Source organism: Oreochromis aureus, linkage group 14 (assembly GCF_013358895.1).
Source record: "Oreochromis aureus strain Israel breed Guangdong linkage group 14, ZZ_aureus, whole genome shotgun sequence".
Classification (NCBI taxonomy): Eukaryota; Metazoa; Chordata; class Actinopteri; order Cichliformes; family Cichlidae; genus Oreochromis; species Oreochromis aureus.
The window spans coordinates 20,472,263-20,488,665 of record NC_052955.1 but is presented as its reverse complement, the minus strand read 5'-3'; the positions used below and the strand labels follow the sequence as shown (position 1 = coordinate 20,488,665).

General features: G+C 40.9%; 1 protein-coding gene across 9 annotated transcripts in view; it reads left to right on the top strand.

Moving 5' to 3' along the window:
- The window catches only part of mcamb (melanoma cell adhesion molecule b), a 43,995-nt gene that overhangs the window by 17,585 nt on the left and 10,007 nt on the right, over positions 1–16,403 (top strand). For all 9 annotated transcript variants that reach the window (XM_031749918.2, XM_039622888.1, XM_031749919.2 and 6 more), the window contains exons 2-12: positions 11,108–11,232; positions 11,337–11,562; positions 12,104–12,174; positions 12,266–12,353; positions 12,450–12,629; positions 12,885–13,015; positions 13,122–13,257; positions 13,363–13,478; positions 13,689–13,830; positions 13,924–14,048; positions 15,613–15,751. In XM_031749918.2, the coding sequence (XP_031605778.1) occupies positions 11,108–11,232; positions 11,337–11,562; positions 12,104–12,174; positions 12,266–12,353; positions 12,450–12,629; positions 12,885–13,015; positions 13,122–13,257; positions 13,363–13,478; positions 13,689–13,830; positions 13,924–14,048; positions 15,613–15,751 (1,479 nt within the window). The remainder of the gene's footprint in view (positions 1–11,107; positions 11,233–11,336; positions 11,563–12,103; positions 12,175–12,265; positions 12,354–12,449; positions 12,630–12,884; positions 13,016–13,121; positions 13,258–13,362; positions 13,479–13,688; positions 13,831–13,923; positions 14,049–15,612; positions 15,752–16,403) is intronic.

Below are 16,403 nucleotides of genomic sequence, written 5' to 3'. Positions count from 1 at the left end.
AAATAAATCTTTCAGCCGTGTTTCAGATCTAGCAAGTTCCTTCTAAGTGCGTTCATCCCGCGTGATTAGCTGGCTATTCAGCACTAACAATCTGAAATGTGTGCTTAGTTTGATACTGATGAGCTACATCTGCTTGACTCTCCTTGATATGTTTACACTGAGTCCAGTTTTTAGATGCTGCTTCTGTTTGCTGCTGTCGGCGGTTACTCACAGCTTCAGGAGAGCTGCTGCGTGCAGCCAACATGGAGCCATCCGCCTGGCCAAAAGTTGCATCAGTGTCTCCTCTGCATGGGAGTCCTGATTAATTACCTAAAGCCTCACTAGCCTGTAACAGCTAATGCAAGCCAACAGGGTGAAAAAGAGCATGCATATTCATGAAGGGAAACCAGAACAATCACCCGAACTAAGAGGCTTCTGGTATTGACGCGTTAATGGAGAGATCCTTTACAAGTGGCTTTGTGAACTGTGGATAATAAAAAATAAAAGATTATCTGCACGAATACAGCATGCACAATTGTTTGCTGGATATGAGAAATGCGTAACAAAATCCAGTGGTGACACATCATGTATATTTATTAATCCATGCTGCAGAAAAGTCAATCTTTCTTTTATTTGAGTGGATTACTCATGGCATTATGGAGAAATGTGTCTGCTGTGCCAGAGATGTGTGTGTCTGTGTGTGTGTGTGTGTGTGTGTGTGTATGTGTGTGTGGGGTCTTGGTCTTGCGTGACATGTGTGCATTAAAATGCTTCATGTGACAAGGACTTCACTGTGTGTTTGCAAGAGTTACATTCTTTTGCACCATTTAACTGAGACGAGTTGACCAAACTCAGTTGTTCCACAGTGGATCTGTCCATCTGTCGAATATGTCTATAGAGAAAGTCAATGTCATTTATTTATTTAGAGATCAAGAATAAATGTGGATGTATTCCTGTTCACTGAGCCCTGTTATTAGCCTAAAAAAACAGAGACGAATCTCAGACGCATAAATACTTTATTTTTCACATAACATAATCTTGAAATGAAATAGTGTAAATAGATAGCGATAAGAACTTTTATCCATTTTAAAAATCTTTCTAACAAGATAAGAAGATATTATTTAGCCTCACTAATTCAACCGTGAGTCCTGTGACATGAGCAGGTGCAGTTTAATCTCCAGCTGCACGTGAGATACTATAGTTGCGTAGCTTGAAGCAGGCTATGTCCGGAGAGGGAAAGAGAAAGATGCAGATGAAGGGGATGGTATCCATAAACAATTAAGTAAACTCGAGGAAGCAATTTTATTTTTAGCTTTTATTTTTTTATTTATAGTGATATCTGCCATTGCAACTAAAGGCAGCATCAGAAATTATTTTGTTGCCTCCTTGATCTTAGACAAAGGTACAAGGTCACGCTAACGCAACATTCATTTCTTATTAGTAGAAATATAACTAAAGAGTCTACTGATCCATTCAATATAATCAGTGTAATCCATCCATCCTCCATCTTCTTTCCCAAATCATTTTTGGGGGCTTTTCTTGCCTTTAATCGATGCTTTTAGTGAAGAGGAGACAGGAAAGTGAGGAGTAAGAGAGCACACGGCCTCGGGTCAGAGTCTAACCCAGGCTGCTACATTTGGTCTTGCAGCATGCGGGTACATGCTCAGCCACTGAGCTAAAATGTCTTCATTTCTTTGTTTATTTGATAAATAAAAATATCCCTTTAAATAATCAGTGTTCCTTTTTGGGCCTCTCCAGCTTTCCTCTTGTGTTTATATTAGCCCAACTGTGACCTTTTAGCTAGCCAACAGGGAGCAAACCATTATAGGTCAGCTATGTCAACTACATCCGGCAATTTACTTTTCCACTTCAACAGTTACTTTATCAATGTTTAATAATAATAATACATAATTACAAGCTAAACTAATTCATACAAAGATTTGTGGGGAATTAGTATTTCTCAGTTAGCACAGAGACACTATGAAGCATATTTCTAAAATCTTTTCTTGATGTCAAGATGAACCACAAATGCCAATTATGATCTTCTCATTTAAAGCTGCAATTGTGTGAAATTTTCACCACTACATGTCATTAGATTGCAGATTCTGTTTTCATATCCCTCAGGATTCAAGGGCGTAATCCCAGCTATGGTAGCTGCTATAGGACAAACGTGTTAGTCAACCAAGAGAGGTCAAAAAGCATCAGATTTAGACTGTACCCCATGACCGCCAAAACCAAATAAAATCATGAAGTTAAAAAACCAATGCGGTCAGTTAATTATATATCTTGCGGCATTTTATGTTTTTGCCCTCAAGTCACCTCAAAAACTCACCGTTTATCAGAAGTGAGTGCACTCCTATCGCTTCAACAATTTAGCTTTAAAGCGGTGCACTTTATACAGTCTATTTGACCAGTAAATGTATTTTATAAATCATATTGAGATCTTAATACATCTTTAAATATGCAAAGATTTACCGTTTAGTGAGTTAACTTTAATTCACGGTATCGTCTAAGGTTTTTTCTCTTTAGGTGCGATATCTTCACCTGACTTCTTTTGTTCTTTCGTACTGTGGTAAAAATTGTCAGGACGGCTCACTTTTAAAATTATTACAAGCCCGACTGCAGCGTGAAGGGGCGACAGCTTGTTTGGAAGGTAAAAACATTAAGTAGGCTGATGAAAAATTTACAGAGACTACAGTTCCAACATTTGCAAAGCCATAACTGCCTCTCAGTGATAATGCAGCTACTTTGAATAGCTGTCATTACAAATGCCTGACTGCTGAGTGGTTTTGAAGCCGTTTCATGACCCGACTGGGAAACTGCACCCTGAAGCTTGTCAGGAGCAAATAAAAGTTCTGGCTCTTCGAACGGCTCTCTCCTTTATCTTTAGCCTGATTGCATTTCCTCCGTGTTAGATACAGTAAGTGTGCCGCTGAGGGATTACTGCGTGATAAATGTCAGAGGACACAGCAGCTCTCAGAGACCTAAATACAACCTGTACAGCCACCTTGATTTATCCCCACTCCTCGCTTCTCTTTCCCTTTTTCTTCCCTCCATCTCTTTCCTCATCTATGGTCTATTCACTTTTCTCAGACTTATTTACATCTGTACAAAAAGCAGCCTGGCTGAGGCACCGTCCTTCCCATGCTCCCTCTCACTCTCTCAGCCTATTTCTGGTGCCAGTCAGGTCAACGCGCCATAATTCTGCTGTATCATATAAGCAAACAAGCTTGATAGGCCATTGTTATTCTTAGATGTGACAGGGCTGGAAACATATGTCACCGAGCTGTCGCCTCGTTTCACCAGCACGCATAAGGGAAATTATTTGGTTCACATACACGGGAGGCATGCATCCTGCTCTTCACGACAGAGTCCGGGGCAGTAAATTTAGCATATTAATTATAATTAGATTTAATACAGTCCTTGTTATTTTTAAGATAATTAAGCTCTCGTGTGCTGTCCTGTTTATTCTGCCTTTATGCCTCTCAGCAGTGCTGTCACCAGACAGGATAACGCACAGATTATGGCCATTAAAAATAGGATCATGACCAGCTCGCAGTACAGAGAGATAAGCTCTGCTGCCTCCATGTTACTTCTTCTTCTCTGGACTATAACATTCGATGGTTGTCCGTTCATGTTTTGATCCAGCGGATTCTCAGACTTTTCTTTTGGGCATAAACATGAATCGGAGCCTAAAGCGGGGGAATCCTTGCTATGTAAATATTAATACAGCACCTTAAAATGTAACCCTGGGACAGAGGAAGCTGATTATACAAGGACACTGTAATGCAAACAGAACTGCGCTTTCTCTCCTTTAGATAAATGAATTCAGGGCCGTGTCTGCCTGCTGACTGCTGCAGATTCACTGAATTAAGCGTTTGGGGAGCAGCGAATGAGACGTAGCAGAGAAGGAAGTGTGTCATGTGCTAGTTGTCCTCAGATGTTTGCAGTAACGTAACGGTGTGCTTATTTCATGAGCCGAGGCTCAAGTTCAGGTCAGTAGTTACAGCTTAGTGACGTGTGTGTGCGTGTGTGAGCGCACATCTTACAGACAGACAAAAACAAAACCCGCCAGGTTTCCTATGTCTGTTTTCCATCGACCTTAGTAATCGTCTCCTCGGCCGCTGCTTGCTTTGATCTGATCCTTTTCTTTCTGTCAAATCTGAGAAAGTGCTTTTGGCCCCTTCTTGGAGCAGACTTAACAGCAGCCTGTTCATCCATATTTGGGATATTTTGACAGATAGCGCCCCCATTTCACCTGAAATTTGCTCTTGCTCTTATTTAAAACAGAGAAAACACCGTTTTTATGAAGACAGTCAGGAAATATCGGTAATAAATGAATCTGTCAAGTTGCAGCGTTTTGAAAATGAACATGCCAGGCTTTACTTTCCCTACAATATTTGCTTAGGCACTGACAACACAAGTTAAGGAAGGAAAGCCCGATAGATTATGTTGGCTAAACGTATTCACACGGGCGGGGTGGGGGGGTGTTTTCATGTTTTTTGGAGTCACGGTCCTGCACTTTATTTCCTGTCAAAAATCTAACTGGAAAACAAAGAAGTAGAATTTCCCTCCTGTGTGGTGTAAGATGAAATCTCGAGCTGTCGCTTTAGCTAAAGTCAGTTGTGCAATTTTAATGACAATCATCTGTATCTGTGTACCTGACTGGTACCAGGAAATTCTGCTCTATCACTCCTGTTCTACCTGGCTTGCACTGGCTGCCCATTAAGTACCGTATTCAATTTAAAATATTACTGCTTACATTCAAAACTATTAATAAATTAGCGCAGAGTTATCTTAGTGAACTTCTCAGGCCACATAATCCTGCTAGAACACTTAGATCTGCTCCTCAACTACTTCTCACGCAACCTAGATCTTGGCTGAGGAGGTTTTCCACTGGGGCACCGTGATGGTGCACTGTCTTATCTGTGGGATTGCATGTGTGTTTTTCAGCTTTCTCCTTTTGGGTAACTGTTGATTTTTTAAATTGGCTGTAGGTGTGATGAGGTATTTGTTGTCTTTGGCCCGGTGTCAGCTTGGATGAAACATGAGTGAACGATGGATTTTCCAGCCATCCTTGTGGGGCGCTGGTCCTCACCTAGACCACCATTTTAAAAAGAGCACAGGACAGTTATCTAAGTAGAACGCCAGTGAATGTGCTGAAGGTGTACGTCCTGCCCTCTCCTCTGGCGATCAACTGCGGTCTGGGCTCGTTGCCAGAGAAAACAGGCGGCAGGTTCAAGCCTGTCAATGAATCCATCGCGGTGCTAAACGTAAAACAGATTCCAGGCTTTGAACGACCACACGGACCATTTCTTCTGTGCTCTGCTCCTGTCGGATGGAGGCCTGCAGTGTTAAAATGAATGCACCCTGGCTTCACTTTGCTTGCTGATTAGCAGCAACTAGACTTTTGTATGTACCGAAAATTGTCTGCCATTGTTATCATAGTCAGAGGCATGAAAGAAAAGAGATTTTGTAGGTGTGGGTAAGCATCCACAGATGCTAAGAGCTCGGCAGGAAGCATTTTTTTAATCAAATAGTAACAGATAGCAACCAATTGTTTTATTAACAATGAAATCAAAGACTCCTGTGAGTCTTTGTTATGACTTCCTCTTGAGCTTATTGTCTCTTACCCTGCGTGCCTCTGCTGTGTGAGCCTCTTATCTTTAAGTGGGTCTAATTTTGTGTTTGAATACAGTGCACCCTCTTTTGGGATGGACTGTGCTTTGCAGGGACAGCTGAACTGAGACAGCTATCTCTGTAGAGGGAATCACCCGCAGCTTTGACTGGAGCGTCTTTGTAAGAGCTGAAGAGAGATGAGAGCTCTTTGAGGCTTGATTATCAGTGCTGACACACATATGGAGCTCTCATATGCAGATGTGTAAGATCCAGAATTCAGTTTCCCTCCTTCTCCAAAGAAGAAAAAGCTTTGAGCTTTGATTTATTGTTGATTTTTGAAGTCCATCTCTATTTTTTCACTCCAAAAACATTAGTTTTCATTAGTTTTCATTGTCTATGACAACTACTGCAATCACTGATATGATGGCAGTGGCAAAAGTAGATTTCAGTCAGTCAGTTTTTTTTTCTTTTTTAAGTTTTGATTCTGATCTAGTGAAATTATCTGGATGAGCAGTGATCTCATCTTTGGGTTCCTCCTGTTCAGCAGCTTCACACTCGACTTTAAACTGCTCCAATCCCCCATTATTATACATGTTGAGACTGAAGTAGATCAGGTGAGATGAAAGATTGCTGAGAAAGACAGAGAAACATGGTTCTTATGTAGCACTTTCTTACTCTACCTGAGCACCCAAAGAACTTTATGCAACATGCCACATTCACACCTGCTTAAGTGCTTTCTATCTAACATTTCCACTCCAGTGGATGCAATGCAGAGCAACTTGTTGCTAATATCTTGCCCAAGGATACTTTGGCATGCAGACTGGAGCAACCAATAACCTGCTCTACCTGATGAGCTACAGCCACCCCGGATGGATGCAGAGACCCCATAGATTCAACAAAGAGCTGGAAACATCCCTCAGTGATTCTGGTCCATATTGACATGATAGCGTCACACAGTTGCTTCACATCCATGATGCAAATTTTCCGTTACATCTCAACAATGCTCTGTTGGATTGAGAACTGGTGTCTGTGGAGGCCATTTGAGTACAGTGAAATTATTTTCATGTTCAGAAAAACAGTTTGAGATGATTTGAGCTTTATGACATGGTTATATATGATTATTATACTGCAAGCAGCCATCAGAAGATGGAAACACTGTGATCATAGGCTGTGGCACTTAAAAGATGGTCACTTGGTACAAAGGGGTCCAAAATTTGCCAAGAAAATATCCCCCACACCATTACATCACTGCTGGCAGCCTGAACCGTTGATATGCGGAAGGATGGATCCATACTTTCATGTTTTTATGCCAAATTCTGACCCTACCATCCAAATGTTGTAGCAGAAGTGGAGACTTTTCAGACCAGGCAACATTTTTCAAATCTTCTGCTTGCCAGTTTTGTTGAGGTCAGTTTCCTGTTCTTAGCTGAGAGGAGGGGCACGCTATATGGTCTTCTCCTGCTGTGGCTTCAAGGTTCAGCATGTTGCACCTTATGAGGCGCTCTTCTGCATACCTTGGTTGTAAAAAGTGTTTTTTTTTTTTAAGTTACTGTTACTGCCTTCCTGTCTGGCTATTGTTTTCCGATATCAAAAAGACATTTTCACCCAGAAAGTCTGAAACCATTTTTCAGACTAAAGCCCAAAGATGTGTTTCATGATCTACCAATAGATCAGCAGTTTGAGAAACACTAAGACCAGCCGATCTGGCACCAACATCCACGCCATGTTTAGCCAAATTCAGCAGGTCATCTTGACCATCTTGCCTAAATGCATTGAGTTACTTCCATGTGATTAGCTGATTAGATTTTTTTAATGAGCAGTTGAACTGCTCTCTGTCAGCTTTTGCAGGACTCCCTGTTCTTGTTGCTGCTGAGTATGCCCCTTTATTTCTGAGATTGCTGTCATGCTGCATACTGATTTTTAGACCAGTCAGAGGCCTCCTCGATGGCTTTGTCTGATGCATAAGAGAGAATAAACACCTAATATATCCAAAGCTGACTGACGGTCCTATTGCATGATGGAAAACTGAGTGGATACTTGAATGAAACAAGTCAGGTAAAGTTTCTGACCAAGATCATCTGATCAAGATTTGTGAAAAACAAGAAAACACATTGGTAAGGAAATCGGTAATGAAAGCACATTTTGCATTTAATAATACCAACATCAGTATGTGAAATCATTGTCTCAGCACTCGTCAGTGGAAAGAATATCATTTGCAAAGTGGAAACCGTGGCGAGGTCCAGCTTTCTGCTGCGCAGCTTTTTCTCTGTCACGTTTATTTAAGACTGATATCCGCTGCACACTGACTCTAATATCCGTTCTCTCATCATGAGGAGAGCTTCGATCCAATGCCTTGCGGGGAGCTTCTCTGATGGATGCACTGTGGAGATGAATACTGGTCAAGTTACTAATGAGATGTGATTGAGATTCCCATGAGCAAACACTCCAGCTGTCAGACGTGATGGGGAAAGAGTTTGCACAACATAAAGCTTCAACTGCACAGCAGCAATCTCAATCCCAGTTGTTACTGTAGGTGAGTCCTCAGGTCGGGGATGGGGTGCTGCGAGTGAGTCAGCGTTGTCCTTCCGTCGCTAATGGCCAGGAAATGTCTATGTTGGAGAAACTAATTGGATTTCTTTAACAGGAAAGCATCCGTCCAGCTCCATTAGTAAACAGTAACACGCAGCAGAGCGGGAGAAAAGGGGCGGGGGGTGAGAGACAGGAGGTGAGGAAGAAAAGGAAAGTATGTTTGTTGTTGTTGCAGTAGTGAGAGGTTTAGCTCGGGGGCAGCTGTTACTGTAAACGTGCGTTATCCAATGAAATGATAATGAGATGAAACAACAGGAGTGGAGCAGGGATGTGTGTGGGTGATGAGCTCATCAGTGGACAGTCCTGGTGTTGTGATAATTCACTTTAACTGCCAGACCACACATCTGACACTTTTTCCTGCATGGAGTGTCTTTTGATGTTGGACGCAGGATAATGCCTTTCTAAAAATACATATTTGGAGTTTTTCTTTTGGAAGGAACAAAAACTGCTTTACCAAGTTTTTCTTCCCCTGTGCTGCGCTCCACACTCATCGTAGGTGCATGTGCTGCAGTAGTAGCTCTAGTTGCTTAAGAGTGCCTCAGCAAGTTATGCCCAGATTTGTCATTAATACAAAGAGTGCACAGCCACACGTGTCCACCAATATTTTACTTAAAATGTTTGGAAAAAAAACGGACCGAAATTTCCAGTTATGTATAACGCTAAAAGCTAAAACCTTTTATATCCTTTTAGTGTCTACGCTTACATCATCCTCTTTGATCACTTGGATCACAGCGCATAGATTTTCGTAATGCTAGCAGGGTGAAGCAATGACAGAGCGGAAAGGAAGTGTCATTTCTCTCTAATTTATCACAGCTGCCAATAAAATCCATAACTTCATCAGTCATCGACTTAACTGTGACTTTAACAATAAATAACAAAGCCATAAAGCTTTGTGTTTTATGTATAAATGGAAGAAACAGTAGAAAGCTGTGTGATGACAGCTGAACTGTGTCCAGGTTACAGTTATGGAACAAGGATAACTTCAGGTTTAACTCTGTCTTCACTATTACGAAGGGGATACATGGCCATGGTAACTTATTCTGCAGACTTAACTGGCTCCATAGAAGGTTGTGTTTGAGATTAGAGACCAACAGAAAGGAAATCACCGCTTAAAGACCAATCAGTGCTCCCGAAAATAGCTTCACCAATCCTGTTTGATACCTCAGTAACTGGTGTGCAGAGACTAAAGCGGGCTGAAGTCTTTCCACCATGAGCATCAGTTATAAAAATAGATTATTAGAAGCAACTGTATCCCATAATGCAAATGGTTTGAAAACAGTTTCATTGTTCTTAATCTATATCCAAAATATATTAATTAGGTAATTATAGCAATTTATTATGCAGATTTTCTTTTCTTTTTTTTAATTCTTTGATCTCAGACCACAATTTTCCTCACGCACGCACACACACACACACACACACACTTACATCGCTGCTTTGTCTGTGGCTGTTTTGCTGCTTTCATCCTGTATTGTGTACTTAACCACTTCATATGTTTCTTTTAGTATCATTTTATCTTCATTTGTAAAATCAGCTGCTTTGTGCCAGTGGACTTTTCCAGGTTTGTGTTTGATCAGAAGTTGCTAGTGCTACATGCTAAGCTATGTACTCATAGCTAGATTGATAAACTGTTATAAATAACACACAGTATCATTTTAACTCACATTTACTTTTAGTCTTTTTAAATATGTACTCACCAGGAATCTGGTTAAAAACTGTCAGTGGTTCCTGAAGCTCAAACTGCTTATTGCAGGACACTTAGGAATCATATTTACATTCTCTTAAGCTTCAGTTGACATAAACTAAGATGTTTCCCGCCATCGCTCACAATACACAGACACTCAGGAAAGATTAAATCAAACCTGGCAGCCTCATGACCTCCAGGCTATATCTCTTATTGGCATCTCAAGCATCCACTGAGACACTGGGATGTAAAGTGTAATTGGGGGTCCCTCCTTTAGATTTAAAGGATGCCTCACATCAGGAGATCCTGGAAGGGGGAAAATCACTCGGTCCTCAGAGGCAGATCATAAAGGAACAGTGGGGCTACTATGTTGCCTGTAAATTGGGCCTTTCTTCCTGTGAGAGGGTGACATGTTGGAATGCAGCACATTAATGTGGACATGGGTGGGCTTCTCATTCCTGTCATAGCATCTCCCTCTTCCTTTTGACTCGCAACAACTTTCTTCCCTGTTATTTATTTTTGATTCTTTGCCTGTTTTGGGTTTGTTGTATCTCCATCTTGTCCATTTCCATTAGTGGTTAAGCGTTGATTGTTCTTGTTGATATAAGGATGTTATTGCTGAATTTCATATATCTTGGTATGGATGCAAGAAATTCAGGGCCAGAAAAAAGTTTGTGATTTAAAAACAACTTCTCCAACACATGCAGAGGGTTGGAGAAGGGGTTGGTGGTAGAGTGAATGTTAGTAGAGAAAAATTAAAGTAGGCAGGAAAGTGAAGAAAGTGCATGGGAGTACTGGGAGTACTGGGAGGCTAGGCGTACAGCAGGGAGAGGGGTAGGCTGGATACTAAAGGAAGGACTCATATCAACTGGCTAGACAGAGAAAATAAAGTGTGTCCTGCTATGAAGCTTGATGGTTCCCTGTTGCAGCATTATACTGGTTTGCTGAATCAGTCATATCATTTTAAACTATATTTGCATAAAGGCTGACTGTGCCACTAACTGTCATACAGCAGCAGGCTACACAACAGCTACAGAGCTGTGAAAATAATGCCATGGAAGTCATGTCAGTGAGTCAGAGTGTAACGGTCCTCTTTTAAATGAGAACTTTGAAAAGAGATCAGTTTAAAGCTAAGTAGATAATTAGTTGTATGTGCAGCACCGAATTGCATAATAAATTGGCCAGTTCTTGTAAAAATATATATATGTTGGTGGGTAAGATGTCTCTTTTTTTCAGCATGGGCCATAGTGGAGGTGAACATGGAGGACAAAGTGGAGGTAATGGCTGGAGACACGGCTCAGATCACCTGCATGTTTACAACTGACGAGGGCCTGGGCGGCACCACCATACAGTGGTTCTATGTGAGTTTGGTGAAGCTTAACGTGCTCAGAAACACACAGATGTGTGATGGGTGTCATGTTTCTCTGTTTGATTGATGTTTGATTCTGTGAACTCTGACCTTTAGGTGCTACCTAATAAGAAGAGACAGAGAATCTACAACAAGGAACCAATGCATGAGGCTGCAGAACAAAACACACCGTTCACGGACCGGATCAGCTTGAACGTCACTGGAACCGCTGCTGTGCTGGTTATCAGAGATGTGGGAGTGAAGGATAACTTGGAGTTTATCTGTGTCATCAAAACTATCACACCTGAGGAAGCAGAGGGACGAACCAAGCTCCAAGTGTTTAGTAAGACTCGGAAAGCTTTTATTGCTTTTTCTATGCTGTCTGCTCTCTCACATTGAAAGGGTTGTTTTCATTAAGCAAGTCATCAGTATCCTCTCTTAATGTATGCTGCTCCATATTTTCCATATATTTCTTACTGCTGCTGCTACAAGTTAACGGATCAACTTCAGATATTGTATCTGCTTCATTTGTTTTGGAAGAAAAACAAAAAAAGATGGAAAAGACCTCACCTGTTCATGAAACTGCTTACCAGTTTTCATGGCCAATTACCTTTTTTTTGTCCAATTTAGGTCCAATTACTTTGCAAAACCTCTTAAATTAAAAACTGCTTTCAAATCGCATTTGGATTTTTCGATTTAAAGTCCACTGTGTCCGGAGGCAGACGTGCAAAGATTGTGTCTTTGTCCAACCAATTATGGAACTCACTGTATTAACTAACTATAGTGTTACAATATTTCTGAAACTTTTAGCTATCAGAATCTATGATTGTTTCTTTATAAATGCTTCTTTTTCTAGTTCTTATCTCTTCTTACGTCTTGTGCAGAATCACCAACCTTTCCTACAATCGAGGCCGTGGAAAGAGGGGTATCAGTAAATGAAGAAGATCCATCCAAGGTGAAAAGGTTTTGGCGATCACAAACATCAAAGACTAAGATTACAAAATGTGAGGATGCAATTTTATCATTTGAATTTCCTTACCTACCAGATTGGGTCTTGCAGCGTCAAAAATGGATACCCAAAGCCAAATATCACTTGGTACAGAAACAACATGCCGCTTCGCATTACTCCAGATGGTAAGGCAGATTGATATTTAAAACTGGAATGCCTTAGCTGTTTCAGTTTGTGTCTGTCCTGTTCTTTTATGTTTACAGTATTTTTATTTCTTTCAGAGGTGGATCTAAAGTCCAGCATCACTATTGAATCGAGTGGTCTTTACTCAGTCCAGAGTGAGCTGAGAATGAAAGTTAAGAAAGAGGACAAAGATGCAAAGTTCTACTGCGAAGTCCTCTACTTTGTCCCTGGAGCAACCAAGATGACAGAGAGTCAGCACATTAACATCACTGTATACTGTGAGTTTCACCAATTGAAACCAAACTGGCTTCCATTTGGGTTCCAGTTCATCCCATGTTCTTGCACACCAAACTTGAAAAAACTAGAAACAAACTAGAAAAAGTGCTTTAATGTATCTGTTTTGATTTTTGAAGTGGAAATGGATGTTATAGTAACATTTTCCTTAATTTGATTTGACAGGCCTCAGAGTTTCCTATTTTTAAGGATAGTTCAGGTTTGCAGTCTAATCTTGAATTCATCTCTCTGTGTTTTAGATCCCCCCACTGAAGTAAATATTTGGGTGGAGTCACCAAAGGGCAAAATCAAGGAAGGGGACACACTTGAGCTTCGCTGCGAAAACAATGGCAACTATCCATCCTCAATCACCACAATTAAGCACCAAAATGTAAGAAAATCAGCACTTCCATACTCCTCATTCATGTGGAAATGGTTACAATTCAAGGTTTTTCTGAGAACTTTGAGGACATTAAAGTTAATCTTGAACTTTGCAGAGTGGCTCCTCTGTGGAGAACAACAAAATGGTGCGGACTAATGTGACGCGTTTAGACGGTGGAGTTTATGAGTGCACCTTTACGGAAACGGATAACTTTGAGGAGATCTCAGGGAGTACTAAGGTGTTGGTTAACTGTAAGTATTTTACTCTGGATGGTTTGTGAGCTTTTCATCAAATACATATTACCAGTAAGTTCTCTGTTTGACTTGTATGCCTTGTTTCTCTGTCTGTGTGTGCAGACCTTGAATCTGCTGTTATAACGCCTAAAGACAGCATTACGGTGATGGAAGAAGAGGAGCTGAAGGCCAGCTGCAATGCCCTGTCTTCTCTCCAGACAGACATAACCTGGTTTAAGGTTACATAGATACATACATATATACAATACAACTGCTTGTCTAACAGTAACAAGTAAGATGCACTTAGAAAACAATCATTTCACACTGTGGCAGAGCCGTACCAGCAGTTAGGTTGACTAGAGGCCTCTAACACCTACTTCATCCAGTACTTAGATGCTCATTTAAACGTGTTGAGTCAAACAAGCTTTTTTTTGTTCACCTGTGTCTAGAATGAAAAGTTGGTGTCAAAAGGCAACTCTTTGAGTGTGAAGAGCGCAACGTTTGAAACAGCAGGGATGTATAAGTGTGTTGTGACCGTTCCTGAGATGGAGGGGATGAAAACCAGTGGCACACTTCAAGTCAATGTTAAGGGTGAGTTGTATTTTCTTTAAATGAGACCATGTTCAAAGTTTGTGGCTGCATAGTTATTGCATAAGGTTGTATTTCTTGCTACTCTGTCTGCAGGTTCACCACAGATTTTGGGGCCAGGCGTCCAAGAAGTGGAGACTTATGAGACAACTGTTAATCTGAATTGCAGTGCCAGAGGCTTTCCTGCTCCCACAATTATGTGGACAACTTCTGATGGGAAGGTACAACAGAGGGAAGCTTCTCATTCTGGGCTTAGTCACAGCCACAACAGAGATCTGCTTATTCCAGTTGTGACTTCAACAGGTTGATCCAAAGTCCTCCAGATCTCCATTTTGATAAATGCGTCCAGTGGGACAAACAGTGGAACACAATTTTTAATTTAAAGTTTCAACTTAAATGCATTTTCTTTCCAATACTGTTGTGGTATTTTGCCGTTTATGGCACACGATTAAAAAAGATCTGGCTGGTGGACTGTGGGTGAGACTTCACATTAGTGGAGTATGGTCTTCACTTTTGTACAGTTTTAATAGTCTTTGTAACCACAAATCAGCAAGTCCTGAACAGATTAGCAATATTAGCAGATTAGAAATTGAACAAAATGTTTCAACAACTACCCGACATTTTGTGCCTCAAGATATTTTGTGCAGTGATTTGTTTTATGATTAAAAGTGTGTGTTAGATATGTCCATCAGCCTCAGTTATGCAGTTATGTTTAGTGCTAAAAGCACTAAAGCATGCTAACTTTCTAGAGCCAAATGGTAAAAATGGTTAATTAGCATTAGCATGCTAACATTATCATTTAGCTGACATCACATCAGATTCTCACTGATTTAAGCAGCACTGGTTGATAGTGGTGCAACGGATCAAAAAACTCACGGTTTGGATCGGATCACGATCCAATCCGTGACGATTTTAAGTCACGGATTGGATCAATTTTCGGATCAGCAAAAAGAAAAAGAAAATTTTATTTTTTTCACCATTAAAAAACATTTAACTCAATATTCATTCCACGCAATTATATAAAAAACAAATTAAGGTGCAGTATAGGGCAGTACAGGGCTTTGTATCTACCACTCCGCTGTGATATAATGAGCGGTCACGGTCACGTAGCTTTCCGTTGCCCTGGAGGTCCACCCATCTGTAGTTAGGGCAACAGAAGATGCCTGGGACAGCTCAGCCATAACTTTAGACTTTTCCTGCTCATACATGCTTGGAACGATTTTGTCACTGAAGTGATGTGCAACAGGATATCATGGCGTGGCTCAAGCACGTTCATCATATGTTTAAACCCCTTGTTTTGTACATCGGAATACGGCCTCATGGCCGGAGCTATAAACACCCCAATAGCTTTTGTAATAGCTTTAGCCCGTTCAGATTGGGCAGCAAAGGGCTGCTTAAATGCCGCAAACTCCTCTGCTTCTCCACTTGGACCGCTAGCGTTGGCCATGACTATCACTTGACAGACTGACCATGTGCACCATACACATACTTTTTTTTCTTTTTCAAATCTTCGGATCACCGAACCATGGAGTGGGATCGGTTCTGATCACGGATCAACAGTGATCCGTTGCACCACTACTGGTTGGATTTTACTGAGTCAGAAATAAATTTGATTGGACTGACAGAGCTAATGCAAGCTAATGTCTAGTTTACCTGCAGGATGATGATGGCCATGCAAACCTTTAGTCTGTGGAAGTCTATATCAATATTGTGCTCAACTGTCTTCTCACCTGTTTGCTCTTGGATCTGCTTTTCTATTTCTGTCTTTAACTGTCCTTATTGCAGAACCTAAATGCATTGCAAACAGAGACTGAAGATGGTGCTCAGAGTGTGGTCACTTTCAAGATCACCTCCAGTGTGAAAGTTTTCTGCAATGCCAGCAATGACTTTGGCTCTAAAGTGGTGGAGTTCAACATCAAAGCCAGTGAGTTCTTGCAGCCTGTGCTTCCTTTCTGCGATCTTTGTAGTTAGTAGTTCAGTCAGGTTTGTCACAGAGTTTAGAGTTCATCATAGCGCAGATGGCTCATCATAGAATGCTGATCACAAGATTTTTCTACGGACACTAGAATACACTGTATTTGACGAAATCCACTGCTCCTGTTTGAATCATAGCTTTCTGTTAATTTTCTGTTCTAGCTATTAATACAAACACAGATTCTTTCTGACATGGAAAAGATACTTAAGGAGTTCTTCAAGGTTCTGTCTACATGTCTCTGCTATGCAGATGATGTTGAGTTGTAGTTATCAAACGACATGACAAAAATCAGTTAGTTAAGCTAGACATAAAGGCCTTCATCTATGAAATATTGGTAAACAGCGGGTTCAGGAGACAGACTCTGTCTGCTTTTAAGATTTGGCTTCGAGTGTTGTTCATAAAACAGGTGATCCCGGAAAAGCCCTCAGTTATCCTGCTGTAGGCTCAGACTGTTGGTGGACTTCATGAGGTCCACTGACCAGTTCTTCTCCACTCCCCTTTTTCACTCCTGATATGTTTATATGTCAGTACTGCATGTCATTAACTTTAGTGATTTCTCTTCCAAAGTTTTGTCTCCCTATTTTTTTCTCTTCTCTTTCCA